The 17604-nt window shown below is 37.5% G+C and overlaps 1 protein-coding gene and 1 pseudogene across 1 annotated transcript; both read left to right on the top strand.

Moving 5' to 3' along the window:
- Positions 1-1729: 1729 nt before the first annotated feature.
- On the top strand, positions 1730-2679 carry LOC128060783 (olfactory receptor 8H1-like; annotated as a pseudogene).
- Positions 2680-16070: 13391 nt separating this feature from the next.
- Positions 16071-17009, top strand: LOC128060738 (olfactory receptor 8H1-like). The gene has a single exon (XM_052653117.1). It carries the CDS (start codon positions 16071-16073, stop codon positions 17007-17009), a length of 939 nt encoding a protein of 312 aa, XP_052509077.1.
- Positions 17010-17604: the final 595 nt, after the last annotated feature.

The raw sequence follows: 17604 nt of genomic DNA, 5'->3' as shown, positions 1-17604 counted from the left end.
GCCGAGGAATTGATGCTTTTGAACTGTGGTGTTGGAGAAGACTCTTGAGAGTCCCTTGGACTGCAAGGAGATCCAACCAGTCCATTCTGAACGAGATCAACCCTGGGATTTCTTTGGAGGGAATGATGCTAAAGCTGAAACTCCAGTACTTTGGCCACCTCATGTGAAGAGTTGACTCATTGGAAAAGACCCTAATGTTGGGAAAGATTGAGGGCAGGAGGAGAAGGGGATGGACCGAGGATGAGATGGCTGGATGGCATCACTGACTAGATGGACATGAGTCTGAGTGAACTCCGGGAGTTGGTGATGGACAGAGAGCCCTGGCGAGCTGCAATTCATGGGGTCGCTAAGAGTCGGAGATGACTGAGCGACTAAACTGAACTGAACTGATATCATTTCTTACAGATATTATTTGAATGATTATTTACTCTATCATTTCTTCTTCTTACCCTAAGAAGTCCCAGGACTTGTGGATCCTAAAATATAAAATTGATGTAATCAAGGTGTGTAAGGAAATTGTTAATTTTATTTATTTATTTATTTATTTATTACTTTACAATACTGTATTGGTTTTGCCATTCATTGACATGAATCCACTATGCGTGTACATGAGTTCCAAACATGAACCCCCCTCCCACCTCCCACCCCATATCATCTCTCTGGATCATCCCCATGTACCAGCCCCAAGCATCCTGTATCCTGCATCAAACATACTGGCAATTCGTTTCTTACCTGATAGTATACATGTTTCAATGCCATTCTCCCAAATCATCCCACCCTCTCCCTCAGAGTCCAAAAGTCAGCTCTACACATCTGTGTCTCTTTTGCTGTTTCGCATAAAGGGTCATCATTACCATCTTTCTAAATTCCGTATATATGTGTTAGTATACTGTATTGGTGTTTTTCTTTCTGGCTTACTTCACCCTGTATAATCGGCTCCAGTTTCATCCATCTCATTAGAACTGATTCAAATGTATTCTTTTTAATGGCTGAGTAATACTCCATTGTGTATATGTTGTTAATTTTAGAAGAAATTTGATTTTGAATAGTCAAATTAAGAAAATGCATATTTTGGAAATTAATATGAATATGCAGCTACAATTTTAATACTCTTTACAACTAAAAAGTCAAGACGTTGATATTTATTTTTCATTAGTATTAAAGAATATTTGAATATAGTGCACAGTACATGATACATTAAAATAATTCTACCACTGTTCCTTTTATATCTAGCATTTATTTTCAGGTTTGCTGAAATTAATTATAAATAGGGATAGAGTATCATGAGCATACTCTCTTGAATCAATCTATATTGGTAGAATTACAGAGAAAACATGAAATAGCCCTGACTGAAAAAATTACCTAAATTCTCTGCACACTTTTTCTTTCCTAAAACCTGTGGGTAATAGTAATACCTATGATGCAAACTTCTAATGATAATTAAATATTTTAACAAAGGGAAATGGTGTTAGGGTTATCCCAATTGTTTTTGATATATTAGAATTTATTATATTATATTCAAATGTCAGTTTATACCTGTTTCTGTATTTATATATTTGGCAATCAAATTAAGATGTTTCTCTTCACACTCTGTACACAATTATTATCACATCCTAGAAACACTAAGCTAACTTAAATCTGTCATGTCATTAATGAAAATGCAAACTTTTTGAAAAAATTTTTCCTGAGTGTCAACTTTGATCTCAACAGTTTGGAGCACTTGAACACTATGGGCAGAAGGAATATCACACAGGTGTCTGACTTCATCCTCATGGGACTGACAGACTCTGAAGAGATCCGGCTGGTCCTCTTCACCCTCTTCCTCCTGATATACCTGATCACTGTGCTGGGGAGTGTGGGGATGATCCTGATAATCTACCTGGATTCCCGGCTTCACACCCCCATGTACTTTTTTCTCAGTCACTTGTCATTTCTTGACCTCAGTTATTCAAGTGTCATCACCCCTAAAACCTTAGACAACCTACTGACTTCCAACAAGTATGTTTCATACCTGAATTGCTTCATCCAGATGAATTGCTTTGTCTTCTTGGCCATCACTCAGTGCTTCCTTCTCTCCTCCATGGCCTACGATAGCTGTGAAGCCATCTGCAATCCTCTATGTTACCTGGTGGTTATGTCCACCAGACACTGCTGCTCCCTACTCTTTGGATCCTATTTGATTGGTTTTATGGACTCCTTTGTCAATATGCTTTGCATGAGCAGATTGCATTTCTGTGACTCCAATGTAATCTATCACTTATTCTGTGAAGCACCCCCAGTTTTAGCCCTGTCCTGCACTGACACACACGACATTGAAATGATAATATCCATTTTTGCTGGCTCCAGTCTACTGGCATGTCTTATCATGGTGTGTGTGTGTCCTATGTGGCCATACTCTCTACTATCCTGAAAATTACTTCCACTTCAGGGAAATGAAAAGCCTTCTCTACTTGTGCCTCCCACCTCCTGGCAGTCACCATCTTTTATGGTACTGCAATTTTTACTTACATAAAACCAAGTAAGTCCTACTCTTTGGGAAAGGATCACATGGCTTCTGTGTTTTATACTATTGTCATCCACATGCTGCATACACTCATATATAGTCTTCAAAACAAAGAAGTGAAAAATGCTCTCAGAAGAGTCATGCAGAAGAGAAAAGGCCCCAAACAATTAAAATAACAGTGATGATAAATTTTAAAGCTCATTTTTTTTTCCATCCCTATAGTGTATTTCCTTGCTTTCTCTACAAAAACAAATAGAATTATTTATATTTATTTATTTACATATTTATGTTGTTGTTGAACCATCCTGCTTGACCAAATATAATTTCAAATATTTTAAAAATATGTCTTTAAAAATCTACATTGTAATTGAAAATCTTGAACCATGTTAAATCATGGTCTATATATATTCATTTTTAAAGGCAACTGGTTTGCAAAATGAAAGATTACAGTTTTCATCTTTTAAATATATCATACAAGTTCACATGCATAATCCAACTTCCCAGAATTTCAGGATGGAAAATAGCTCAGTTTGGGGAATAATAGATTATTTTGGAAATTATTTCCTTTACCTTGTGGAGAATCAACATAGCAGAGTGATTATGAGCACTTGCCCAGACCCAACCAACCATTCCAGAATTTTAGATTCTAGATCTGCTGCACTTTTGCTTATATAACCCTTTAAAGTATTGCTGAAAGTTTAAGTTTAAAGTTTCCTCAAGAAAAAAAGTAATTTATCTTTCTCAAGATAAATAATAATTCCAGGTCCATAAATATTCTGTAAAGATTAAATCAGATAATGATGGCATTTAAGGACATACTAATAAACGCTGGCCATTATTGTTTGAAAACTCATAACCCTGCAGTATTTTATATGTACAATGGCTTTTTCTTATCAAATACTCATTTTTTATGAATTAATTTTGATTGATTTGGTTATTTTCTACATTACAACGAACTGAAAGATGAGCACCAAAGAAATGATGTTTTCAAACTGTGTGCTGGAGAAGACTCTTGAGAGTCCCCTGGGCAGCAAGGAGATCAAACCAGTCACTCCTAAAAGAAATCGACACTGAATATTCATTGGAAGGACTGATGCTGAAGCTGAAGCTCCAACACTTTGGCCACCTGATGTGAAGAACCAACTCATTAGAAAAGACCCTTATGCTGGGAAAGATTGAAGACGAGAAGAGGGTGAAAGAGGATGAGATGGTTGGATGGCATCACCAATTCAGTGGACTTGAGTTTGAGCAAGCTCCAAGAGATAGTGAAGACAGGGAAGCTGTTTTATTGCCATCCACACAGTTGCAAAGAGTCGGACACGACTTGGCAACTGAACAACAACAACAATGTGCATGTTTGTGAGTATGTGTACAATCATGACGTACTAGGTATAAAATATCACTGTGACATTTGCGAGGTATATTTAGAGACTCTCAGTTCTCCAGATTGGGAAGAAAATTTTCATTAAATCTATAGTATTAAAAAGAGAAACTGGGTTTTCCTTTTATTTTTCCTTGACAAGAGACTTGAACATAAACCCTGTTTATACAAAATGATCCCTGGAAAAGATGAAATCCTCAGTACTGCCTTCACTGTGCATGAATCATTTAGAAGTAATGGAAGTTGGGTAATCTTATTTAAATGTTTATTGAAAAGAACTGAAGATTAATCCATAAAGTACTTTTAGGAGAAAATATGTGGGCTTATATTTCTCTTTTTCAGACAAGATTATAAGCTTTTTGAGAGAAGAGTCTGTCTAGTCATAGTTTGACTATTCCTCTCCACAGCATGGAACAAACACATATGTAATATTTATGATATTTACAATAAGTAAATGTTTTCTTTGCTCTTTTTAGCTTGTGGAAACAAAGTAATGAATTTATTAAGATCAGTGATTCTTCCTTAATCACGTTTATAACTTCCCTTGGAATTTGGACCATCCTGTGCATATTAGCACTCCAAAACATTAGTTCAGTTGAAAATTCTATCTAGAATTCTTTCAAAAACATTGCTTGCTGGTATATTAAAAGTGGCAGAGATTAATAGACTTTTTTAAATGATTTTTTCCTTTAGTGGTTAGGATATGGAAATGAATGTATGGAGATCTGTATTTGTTTGTATGTTTTTAAAACATTGGAGTCAAGTTTTTAGGATTTCTTTTGCATCATACATCAAAAAGAAACTTCCTGTAGTGATAATTGCTCTTCAGTTTTAGGATAATTGACGACAATTCATGTGAAGGGATCTGTGAGTGCACATATATATGTTTGGTTTAAATTCTTAATTTTCATCTCAGATATGTATTACTGGTGCCTGATGCCAGCAAACTTCATTTTATAATAAAATATTTTACATTATAAAGTATTGTAGGTGACAATTGATGAACCATACTATATATTACTTTAGGGACTTATTGAGGATACTGTCTTAACTCATCATTCATTCCCTTTATTAATTTAACATCAATTTTTTTCTCCTAAGCACAATGTCTGAGTCAGATTAGTTGCCTTCAAGATATTTCATTATCATTATTGAAAATTAGTGAACTGATTATATTTCCCTTTCTTTCTTGACCAGGGATTTTCATTCATGCATCATAACTACAATGCTCAGATTTTAATAATTGTATGAAACTTCCTCACTGTGGAAACTTCTTTATATTTACTGTGGTTCTAATTGTATATATGTTTTCATTTTCACTTGTATTGAACATATATTGTTCTGTAGATAATTTCAAGATTTGTATTTATTTAATACTAATAAAATCAGGTATCTAACTTTTATTTCTGTGCTTTAATATTGCCTTGCTATTCTCTTTCTAAGAGAAAACATGCCATGCTTTTCTTGTTAAGCATAAGAAACAGAAATATATTTTATTTGTTCAGAGTTATGATTAAATGTCCATATATATTTTCTTCAAAATGTCCTTGCATTTATCCCTGATGTACTTTCTATCATTCTAGATTAAAGGAAAAAGGAATATATATATGTGTGTGTGTGTGTGTGTGTGTGTGTGTGTGTGTGTGTATGTATATATATGTATATACACATATATAATCTATCTATCTATCTGTATACATATAGAAGTGACAGTGTTAGGCACTCAGTCATGTCTGACTTTTTGCATTACCATGGAATGTAGCCCTCCAGCCTCCCTTTCCACTGAATTCTCCAAGCAAGAAGGCTGGCATGGATAGCCATTCCCTTCTTCAGGAGATCTTCCCACCCCAGGGATCAAACACTATTCTCCAGCTTTTCAGACAGATTCTTTACCATCTGAGCCGCCAGGGAAGCCCATATGTGTATGTGTATAAGGATAGATAGATAGATAGATAGATAGATAGATAGATAGATAGATAGATAGATAAAACTATAATGAATTAGGGAATGAAGCTATACCATCATCAAATTAAGAGAGATTTAAAAAATCTCTGATCAGAGGGGGGTTTAAGATGGCAGAGGAGTAGGACGGGAAGATCACTTTCTCCCTCACAAATTCCTCAAAAGAACATTTCAAAGCTGAGCAAACTCCACAAAACAACTTCTGAATGCTGGCAGAGGACATCAGGCAACCAGAAAAGCAGACCATTGTCTTCGAAAACAGGTAGGAAAAAATATAAAAGACAAAAAGAGAGACAAAGGAGGTGGGGAGGGAGCTCCGTCCCGGGAAGGGAAGCCTGTTCCGGGAAGGGAATTTTAAGAAGAGAGGTTTCCAAACACCAGGAAACACTCTCCCTGCCGAGTCTGTGGCGAGCCTTGGAAACACAGAGAGCAACATAACAGGAAGGAAAAATAAATAATTAAAACCAGCAGATTACAAGCCCAACAGTAACTCCCCCAGCGGAAAAGCAGCACAGACGCCTGCATCTGCCACTAGCAAGTGGAGGCAGGGCAGGGAAGCACAGGAGGCACGGGCTGCAGAGATTTGTAAGAATCGGGCAGGAACACCCCACGCGTAACCAGAACAATCTAAATTGGGCTAGCAAACCAGACTGTGGGATTGCTACCACGCGAAAAGCTCGAACATAATACATGGCCAGGACCGCACACAGAACAAAGGACGGAACGGAAAAAGCCGGCTGCAGACCATACCCCGCCGGGGACAGGCAGCCAGAGCTGTAAGGGCTGGAAAGGGGCAATTGCAGCCCCGGAGAGACTCTACCTACCAAACTGCAAGCAGGCTTCTTTGTTAAGACTTCTGGGGGTGCTGGACAGTCACCATCTACCTCAGAAGGGGCGCCAGCGGTACACCAAGAAAACTGAGCAGCAGAGACAGAAAAGGCAACTAGTCGCAGTGACGGTGCTCGCCAAACTCCTGAGCTTCTCGGACCAGGGAAGGGCACAAAACGCAGTCCCAACCGAATCTGAGCCTCGGAGTGCTACCTGAGCGCCGAACCTGAGCGGCTTAGACCGGGGAAGTGCACACAGCCTAGGGATGGCCCCAGATGGTTCCCGGCTGAGCATCGTAGAACCAGAGCAGTTTGTGCGCCGCGAGAAGGGACAGGTCCAGCGGGGCTGAGACACTGTGTGCACACGACAGCACTATTTGTTTGCAGCATCCCCCCTCCCCACAGTGCGACTGAACAAGTGAGCCTAAAAAACCAGCATAAAGAAGAAGTTAAACAGAGGGAACCGCCTTGGAAGTGACCCCACACTGCCCACATCAGAGAAGGGTCAAATATATCTTTACTATTTTTACAATCATTTTTTTTTCCCCTTTTTTTTTCTTGCTCTTTTTTTCCCTAACTTTTTTTTAAAATTATTAAGTCTTCTATTTCTCCTCTAATTTTTATTTCTATAGCCTACTATTACTTTTCAAAAAAAAAAAAAAAAGACAAATTTATTTTTAAGGCAAATACCATATGTAGTCTTTCTATGGTGTGGTTGGAGTTTTTTAATAATTCTTGTGTTTTTTGTTTTGTTTTGTTTTGTTTTCAAAATCCAACCTCACTCTAGATTTTTAATCTTTGCCTTTTGGTTTTTGTTGTCAATTTTGTACATTTAAAAATCCAAACTTCACTACCCAATTCTACCTGAGAGCGAGATTACTGGCTTGACCACTCTCTCCTCCTTTGGACTCTCCTTTTTCTCCACCAGGTGGCCTCTGTCTCTTTTCTCCCCCATCTCTTCTCTATCCAACTCTGTGAATCTCTGTGTGTTCCAGACGGTGGAGAACACCTAAGGAACTGGTTGCTGGCAGGATTTGTCTCTCCCCTTCTCATTCCTCTCTCTTATCCTCCTGGCCACCTCTGTCTACTTCCTCCCTCTCCTCTTCCCCGTATAACTCCATAAATACCTCTGAGCGGTCCAGACTGTGGAGTGCACATAAGGAAGTGACTACTGGCTAGCTGGCTCTCTCCTCTTTTGATCTCACCGTATCTCATTCCGGTCACCTCTAACTACCCCCTCCCTCTTCTCTTCTCCTTGTAACTCAGTGAGCCTCTCTGAGTGTCCCTCAATGTGGAGAAACTTTTCATCTTTAACCTAGATGTTTTACCATCAGTGCTGTATAGATGGAGAAATCTAGAGGCTACTGTAAAAATAAAACTGAAAACCAGAAGCAGGAGGCTTAAGTCCAAAGCCTGAAAACATCAGAGAACTCCTGAATTCAGGGAACATTAAGCAATAGGAGCTCATCAAATGCCTCCATACCTACACTGAAACCAAGCTCCACCCAAGGACCAACAAGTTCCAGAACAAGACATACCACGCAAATTCTCCAGCAACACAGGAACACACCCCTGAGCTTCAATATACAGGCAGCCCAAAGCTACTCCAAAACCTTTGACATCTCATAACCCATTACTGGTCATTCCACTGCACTCCAGAGAGAAGAAACCCAGCTCCACCCACCAGAACTCCAACACAAGCCTCCCTAACCAGGAAACCTTGACAAGCCACTGATACAACCCCACCCACAGTGAGGAAATCCCATAATAAAGAGAACTCCACAAATTAACAGAATATTAAAAGTCCACCCCAAACGCAGCAATATAACCAAGATGAAGAGACAGAGGAATACCCAGCAGGTTAAGGAACAGGAGAAATGCCCACCAAACAAACAAAAGAGGAAGAGATAGGGAATCTACCTGAGAAAGAATTCCGAATATTGATAGTGAAAATGATCCAAAATCTTGAAATCAAAATGGAATCACGGATAAATAGCCTAGAGACAAGGATTGAGAAGATGCAAGAAAGGTTTAACAAGGACCTAGAAGAAATAAAAAAAGAGTCAATATATAATGAATAATGCAATAAATGAGATCAGAAACACTCTGGAGGCAACAAATAGCAGAATAAGGGAGGCAGAAGATAGGATTAGTGAAATAGAAGAGAGAATGGTAGAAATAAATGAATCAGAGAGGACAAAAGAAAAACGAATTAAAAGAAATGAGGACAATCTCAGAGACCTCCAGGACAACATGAAACGCTCCAACATTAGAAGTATAGGAGTCCCAGAAGAAGAAGACAAAAAGAAAGACCATGAGAGAATCCTTGAGGAGATAATAGTTGAAAACTTCCCTAAAATGGAGAAGGAAATAATCACCCAAGTCCAAGAAACACAGAGAGTTCCAAATAGGATAAACCCAAGGCGAAACACCCCAAGACACATATTAATCAAATTAACAAAGATCAAACACAAAGGACAAATATTAAAAGCAGCAAGGGAAAAACAACAAATAACACACAAAGGGATGCCCATAAGGATAACAGCTGATCTTTCAATAGAAACTCTTCAGACCAGGAGGGAATGGCAAGACATACTTAAAGTGATGAAAGAAAATAACCTACAGCCCAGATTACTGTACCCAGCAAGGATCTCATTCAAATACGAAGGAGAAATCAAAAGCTTTACAGACAAGCAAAAGCTGAGAGAATTCAGCACCACCAAACCAGCTCTCCAACAAATTCTAAAGGATATTCTCTAGACAGGAAACACAAAAAGGGTGTATAAACCCGAACCCAAAACAATTAAGTAAATGGTAACAGGATCATACTTATCAATAATTACCTTAAATGTAAATGGGTTGAATGCCCCAACCAAAAGGCAAAGACTGGCCTAATGGATACAAAAACAAGACCCCTCTATATGCTGCTTACAAGAGACCCACCTCAAAACAAGAGACGCATACAGACTGAAAGTGAAGGGCTGGAAAAAGATATACCACGCAAATAGAGACCAAAAGAAAGCGGGAGTGGCAATACTCATATCCAATAAAATAGACTTTAAAACAAAGGCTGTGAAAAGAGACAAAGAAGGCCACTACATAATGATCAAAGGATCAATCCAAGAAGAAGATATAACAATTATAAATATGTATGAATCCAATATAGGAGCACCACAATATGTAAGACAAATGCTAACAAGTATGAAAGGGGAAATTAACAATAACACAATAATAGCAGGAGACTTTCATACCCCACTCACACCTATGGACAGATCAACTAAACAGAAAATCAACAAAGAAACGCAAACTTTAAAAGTTACAATAGACCAGTTAGACCTAATTGATATCCATAGGACATTTCACCCCAAAACAATGAATTTCACCTTTTTCTCAAGTGCTCATGGAACCTTCTCCAGGATAGATCACATCCTGGGCCATAAATCTAACCTTGATAAATTTTAAAAAATCGAAATCATTCCAATCATCTTGTCTGACCATAATGCTTTAAGATTAGATCTCAATTACAGAAGAAAAACTATTAAAAATTCCAACATATGGAGGTTGAACAACACACTTCTGAATAACCAACAAATCACAGAAGAAATCAAAAAAGAAATCAAAATATGCATGGAAACTAATGAAAGTGAAAACAGAACAACCGAAAACCTGTGGGACACTATAAAAGCAGTGCTAAGAGGAAAGTTCATAGCACTACAGGCATACCTCAAGAAACAAGAAAAAAGTCAAATAAATAAACTAACTCTACAACTAAAGCAACTAGAAAAGGAAGAATTGGAGAACCCCAGAGTTAGTAGAAGGAAAGAAATCTTAAAAATTAGGGCAGAAATAAATGCAAAAGAAACAAAAGAGACCATAGCAAAAATCAACAAAGCCCAAAGCTGGTTCTTTGAAAGGATAAATAAAATTGACAAACCATTAGCCAGACTCATCAAGAAGCAAAGAGAGAAAAATCAAATCAATAAAATTAGAAATGAAAATGGAGAGATCACAACAGACAACACAAAAATACAAAGGATCATAAGAGACTACATTCAGCAATTATATGCCAATAAAATGGACAACGTGGAAGAAATGGACAAATTCTTAGAAAAGTACAATATTCCAAAACTGAACCAGGAAGAAATAAAAGATCTTAACAGACCCATCACAAGCACGGAAATTGAAACTGTTATCAGAAATCTTCCAGCAAACAAAAGCCCAGGTCCAGACGACTTCACAGCTGAATTCTACCAAAAGTTTCGAGAAGAGCTAACACCTATCCTACTCAAACTCTTCCAGAAAATACCAGAGGAAGGTAAACTTCCAAACTCATTCTATGAGGCCACCATCACCCTAATACCAAAACCTGACAAAGATGCCACAAAAAAGGAAAACTACAGGCCAATATCACTGATGAACATAGATGCAAAAATCCTCAATAAAATTCTAGCAATTAGAATCCAACAACACATTAAAAAGATCATACACCATGACCAAGTGGGCTTTATCCCAGGGATGCAAGGATTCTTCAATATCCGCAAATCAATCAATGTAATTCACCACATTAACAAATTGAAAAATAAAAGCCATATGATTATCTCAATAGATGCAGAGAAGGCCTTTGACAAAATTCAACATCCATTTATGATAAAAACTCTCCAGAAAGCAGGAATAGAAGGAACATACCTCAACATAATAAAAGCTATATATGACAAACCCATAGCAAACATTATCCTCAATGGTGAAAAATTGAAAGCATTTGCCCTAAAGTCAGGAACAAGACAAGGGTGCCCACTTTCACCACTACTATTCAACATACTTCTGGAAGTTTTGGCCATAGCAATCAGAGCAGAAAAAGAAATTAAAGGAATCTAAATTGGAAAAGAAGAAGTAAAACTCTCACTGTTTGCAGATGACATGATCCTCTACATAGAAAACCCTAAAGATTCCACCAGAAAATTACTAGAGCTAATTAATGAATATAGTAAAGTTGCAGGATATAAAATCAACACACAGAAATCCCTTGCATTCCTATACACTAATAATGAGAAAGTAGAAAAAGAAATTAAGGAAACAATTCCATTCACCATTGCAACGAAAAGAATAAAATACTTAGGAATATATCTACCTAAAGAAACTAAAGACCTATATATCGAAAACTATAAAACACTGATGAAAGAAATCAAAGAGGACACTAATAGATGGAGAAATATACCATGTTCGTGGATCAGAAGAATCAATATAGTGAAAATGAGGATACTACCCAAAGCAATTTACAAATTCAATGCAATCCCTATCAAGCTACCAGCCATATTTTTCACAGAACTAGAACAAATAATTTCAAGATTTGTATGGAAATACAAAAAACCTCGAATAGCCAAAGCAATCTTGAGAAAGAAGAATGGAACTGGGGGAATCAACTTGCCTGACTTCAGGCTCTACTACAAAGCCACAGTCATCAAGACAGTATGGTACTGGCACAAAGACAGAAATATAGATCAATGGAACAAAATAGAAAGCCCAGAGATAAATCCACATACATATGGACACCTTATCTTTGACAAAGGAGGCAAGAATATACAATGGAATAAAGACAATCTCTTTAACAAGTGGTGCTGGGAAAACTGGTCAACCACTTGTAAAAGAATGAAATTAGATCACTTTCTAACTCCGCACACGAAAATAAACTCAAAATGGATTAAAGATCTAAATGTAAGACCAGAAACTATAAAACTCCTAGAGGAGAACATAGGCAAAACACTCTCCGACATACATCACAGCAGGATCCTCTATGATCCACCTCCCAGAATTCTGGAAATAAAAGCAAAAATAAACAAATGGGATCTAATTAAAATTAAAAGCTTCTGCACAACAAAGGAAAATGTAAGCAAGGTGAAAAGACAGCCTTCTGAATGGGAGAAAATAATAGCAGATGAAGCAACTGACAAACAACTAATCTCAAAAATATACAAGCAACTTATGTAGCTCAATTCCAGAAAAAATAAACGACCCAATCAAAAAATGGGCCAAAGAACTAAATAGACATTTCTCCAAAGAAGACATACGGATGGCTAACAAACACATAAAAGATACTCAACATCACTCATTATTAGAGAAATGCAAATCAAAACCACAATGAGGTACCACTTCACACCAGTCAGAATGTCTGCGATCCAAAAATCTGCAAGCAATAAATGCTGGAGAGGGTGTGGAGAAAAGGAAACCCTCCTACACTGTTGGTGGGAATGCAAACTAGTGCAACCACTATGGAAAACTGTGGAGATTCCTTAAAAAATTGCAAAATAGAACTGCCATATGACCCAGCAATCCCACTGCTGGGCATACACACCGAGGAAACCAGAATTGAAAGAGACACATGTACCCCAATGTTCATCGCAGCACTGTTTATAATAGCCAGGACATGGAAACAACCTAGATGTCCATCAGCAGATGAATGGATAAGAAAGCTGTGGTACATATACACAATGGAGTATTACTAAGCCATTAAAAAGAATACATTTGAATCAGTTCTGTTGAGATGGATGAAATTGGAGCCGATTATACAGAGCGAAGTAAGCCAGAAAGAAAAACACCAATACAGTATACTAACACATATATGGAATTTAGAAAGATGGCAATGACGACCCTGTATGCAAGACAGCAAAAAAGACACAGATGTGTAGAGCGGACTTTGGGACTCAGAGGGAGAGGGAGAGGGTGGGATGATTTGGGAGGATCGCATTGAAACATGTATACTATCATGTAAGAATCGAATCACCAGTCTATGTCTGACGCAGGATACAGCATGCTTGGGGCTGGTGCATGGGGATGACCCAGAGGGATGTTGTGGGGAGAGAGGTGGGAGGGGGGTTCATGTTTGGATCGCATGTACACCCGTGGTGGATTCAGGTCAATGTATGTCGAAACCAATACAGTATTGTAAAGTAAAATAAAGTAAAAATAAAAATTAAAAAAAAATAAAGTAAAAACAAAAATAAATAAATAAAAAATAAAAATCTCTGATCATGCTTTGGCTTCTGACATGACACAATGAATGGTAAAAGAATAGTTTGAAGTCAGGAAAACCCCTAAAGTGAACAAAATGAGTCTCAGTGTCAGAAAGTGTTAAGTAAGGAAAGCTTTCTCCTCATAGTTTTGCATTTATCATGGTTTTTGAGGAGGCTGTAGGGCTTCCCTGGTGGCTCAGAGGTTAAAGCATCTGCCTGCAATGCAGGAGACCTGGGTTCAGTCCCTGGGTCGGGAAGACCCCCTGGAGAAGGAAATGGCACCCCACACCAGTACTCTTGCCTGGAGAATCCCATGGACGGAGGAGCCTGGTGGGCTACCGTCCATGGGGTCGCAAAGAGTCGGACACAATTGAGCAACTTCACTTTGACTTTCACTTAGTTATAAAATGAGAGTGGATACTAAATATACAGTACGCTAGTGATCATGCAAATCTAGAGGTATACAGATAAGTACTCCATGACAAAAATAATTGGGAGCAATTCATTAAATTATTACAGCAGTGTTTTCCATATCATTCTTTGAATTGTGTTATATTCTGGTTTTGTTTTTAACAAACGTATTTACTCCCTAAATAGTATTACGTAATTAAATATAAAACTTTCATTGTCAAAAATGTATCATTCTGCCCTTGATGATTTTAGTCATGGAGTAGATATTTCTCTAGAAATAGTTTCTCTACCACCCTGGGCATAACTTAGAGCATCACAAAGGTGGACCAACCCATTAGGCTCTTCATTTTGTGGCTCCTAAGGGAAAAACAACTAGCTTCTCAAACCTTATCGTAGCTGCTTTTGGTCCTTGCACTTTTGTCCCTGGAGACAGGCAGAGCAATCTTTCTTGATAATTGGTCCACAGGGATGAGCAAACGTTTCATTATCAACAATTCCCAGTATATAAACTACCCTGGAAATATTAGGATGAGATGAAAAGCACGCTCTTCTCTGCTGATGTACCTATAGAGTGGAGCCCTGAAATTCTTTTCAGGATAAGTTCCTGGCGAATTTTACATTTGATCAGGAGCTGAATGAAGTTTCTAGTTTGATTTACTTTTCCCTACTGAAGAAAACAAAATGACTGCATTAAAATTTAAAAATAATTTATCTCAAAAGAACCATGTTTATTACAGAAATTTTCAACTTACATGATCTTCATGTTTTATTTGTGAGCAAAATTTGTGGCCAACATACTTCATAGACAGATAATATTAAAAGAAGTGTATTTTACCAACCTTGGCCTCCGGTAAGTATTATTCTCAAAGGTAGAAGGTTTTAGGTACAATCAAATAAAATGGAGATATTTTCAGAATATGTACACTGATATGGACTGTAGCCTACCAGGCTCCTCCCTCCATGGGTTTCTCCAGGCAAGAGTACTGGAGTGGGTTGCCATTTCCTTCTCCAGGGGATCTTCCCAACAAAGGGATGGAACCTGGGTCTCCCACATTCCAGAAAGACGCTTTAACCTCTGAGCCACCAGGGAAGCCCATATCATTTAAACCTTTCCCTCAGTAATGCCAAGATTTGTAGAACCAGAAATACAGAGTTGATATAATCAGGGTCTGCAATCAATGTGCATATTTAGAAACATAATTTTGGAATAAATTCAATTTTGAATTATCAAGTTGTACAAGCATCCTATTGTTTGAAGATTAATACTAATATATGGTCTATAATTTAGCATATGCTACTGAAGTTCACTAAAGTTGAAATGAATGTTTATTAGTATAAAAGTAAATATATTGGGAAAGAAAGAACAGTGCATGATGCATTAAACTATATATATCAAACAATTATATGTATATCAACTTATATATAATATATCAAATTGTCAATTATATATACCTCAAACAATTTTTGTTATTATATATCTAAAAATTTTGAAGGTTTGCTGAAATCAATCATAAATAAGAATATAGTATTATGGGTATTCCTTTTGAGGTCAATCTACCTTGGAAGAATATCAGATCCAATATTTAATAGCTCTGCCTCTGGCTGGGTTAACTAAATTCACAGTGCTTTTTTCTCATATGAAGATTGTGTCAAATGGTACTATGGTATAATAATCTCATGGTAATTAAATGCATTAATAATGGCAAGCCTTAAAACAGTATCAGTCATTCTAACTATTCAATTGTACTAGGTTTTGCTACATTATATCCCAATATATAGGCATACTTCTTTCTATATTTGATAGTCAAATTAAGAGTTTTCTTTTCATACTCTCTACAACCCTCTTCTCACTTTCTAGAAACATCAACCTATAACATCGAATATGAATGTATCATGTTGTTTATAAAAACCCAAACTTTCTGAAGTAATTCATGTCAAGTATCAACTTTGATCTCAACAGTTTGGAGCATTTGAACACTATGGGCAGAAGGAATATCACACAGGTGTCTGACTTCATCCTCATGGGACTGACAGACTCTGAAGAGATCCGGCTGGTCCTCTTCACCCTCTTCCTCCTGATATACCTGATCACTGTGCTGGGGAATGTGGGGATGATCCTGATAATCCGCCTGGACCCCCAGCTTCACAGCCCCATGTATTTTTTCCTCAGTCACTTGTCATTCCTTGACCTCAGTTACTCAAGTGTCATCACCCCTAAAACCTTAGGCAACTTACTGACTTCCAAGCAGAATATTTCATACCTGAACTGCTTCACTCAGATGTATTTCTTTGTCTTCTTGGGCGCTACTGAATGTTTCCTTCTCTCCTCCATGGCCTATGATCGTTATGCAGCCATCTGCAGCCCTCTGCGTTACCAGGTGGTTATGTCCACCAGGCGCTGCTGCTCTCTCGTCTTTGGATCCTATTTGATTGGCTTTATGGACACCTCTGTCAATGTTCTGTGCTTGAGGAGACTGCAATTCTGCAACTCAAAGATAATTTATCACTTCTTCTGTGATGGACCAGCAATTTTAGCCCTGTCCTGCACTGACACACATGACATTGAAATCATCATATTCATTTCTGCCGGTTCCACCCTACTGGTGTCTCTTATCACAATATCCGTGTCCTATGTGTCCATCCTGTCCACTATCCTGAAAATCACTTCCACTTCAGGGAAGCAGAAAGCTTTCTCTACCTGTGCCTCCCATCTCCTGGGAGTAATCATCTTTTACGGCACTATGATTTTCACTTACTTAAAACCAAGTAAGTCCTACTCCTTGGGAAAGGATCAAGTGGCTTCCGTTTTTTATACTATTGTCATCCCCATGCTGAATCCACTTATATACAGTCTTAGAAACAAAGAAGTAAAAAATGCACTCAATAGGGTCATAAAGAAGAGAAAGGACTCCAAATAATTAAAATAACAGTGATGTTAAGTTTCAAAGCTCTTTTTTTTTTCCATTCCTGTAGTGTATTTCTTTGCTGTCTCTTCAGAGACAAATAGAATTGTTTGTTTGTTTATTTATTGTGTTGAGCCATCATTTGCTTAACTAAATATAATCTTGGGTATTTTTAAGAATATGCTTTTGGAAATCTACATTATAATTGGAAACCAGAACCGTGTCTAACTATATACATTTTTAAGTGAAACTGATTTCCTAAATGAGAAAGTATAGTTGTCAGCTTTTAAAATATGTCGTATATATTCCAAAACATAATCCAACTTCAGAGAATGTTATGATGGAAAAAAGGTCAGTTATGGGAACAATGATACCAATTTAAGAAATCATTTCCTTTACTTTATAGAGAAGTGTTATAGCAGAGTGATTATGAGCACTTGCTTGGGAACCAAACATTCAAAATTTAGATTCTAGGTCTGTTGCTCTATTACTTATATAACCCATAAATCTCTGAAAATTCAAGCCTCAAGTTTCCTCAACTTCACTAAATAAATAATAATTCCAGGTCCATATAGTTACTATAAGGGGCTTCCCAGGGGCTCAGTGGTAA

The sequence above is a fragment of the Budorcas taxicolor genome, chromosome 15, assembly GCF_023091745.1.
Source record: "Budorcas taxicolor isolate Tak-1 chromosome 15, Takin1.1, whole genome shotgun sequence".
In the NCBI taxonomy this organism is placed as follows: Eukaryota; Metazoa; Chordata; class Mammalia; order Artiodactyla; family Bovidae; genus Budorcas; species Budorcas taxicolor.
This window is presented reverse-complemented; position numbering and strand designations above follow the sequence as displayed.

What these genes read in the sequence shown, in the direction of transcription:
- LOC128060738 (XM_052653117.1), top strand. Translation starts at nt 16,071, where the DNA reads ATGGGCAGAAGGAATATCACACAGGTGTCTGACTTCATCCTCATGGGA.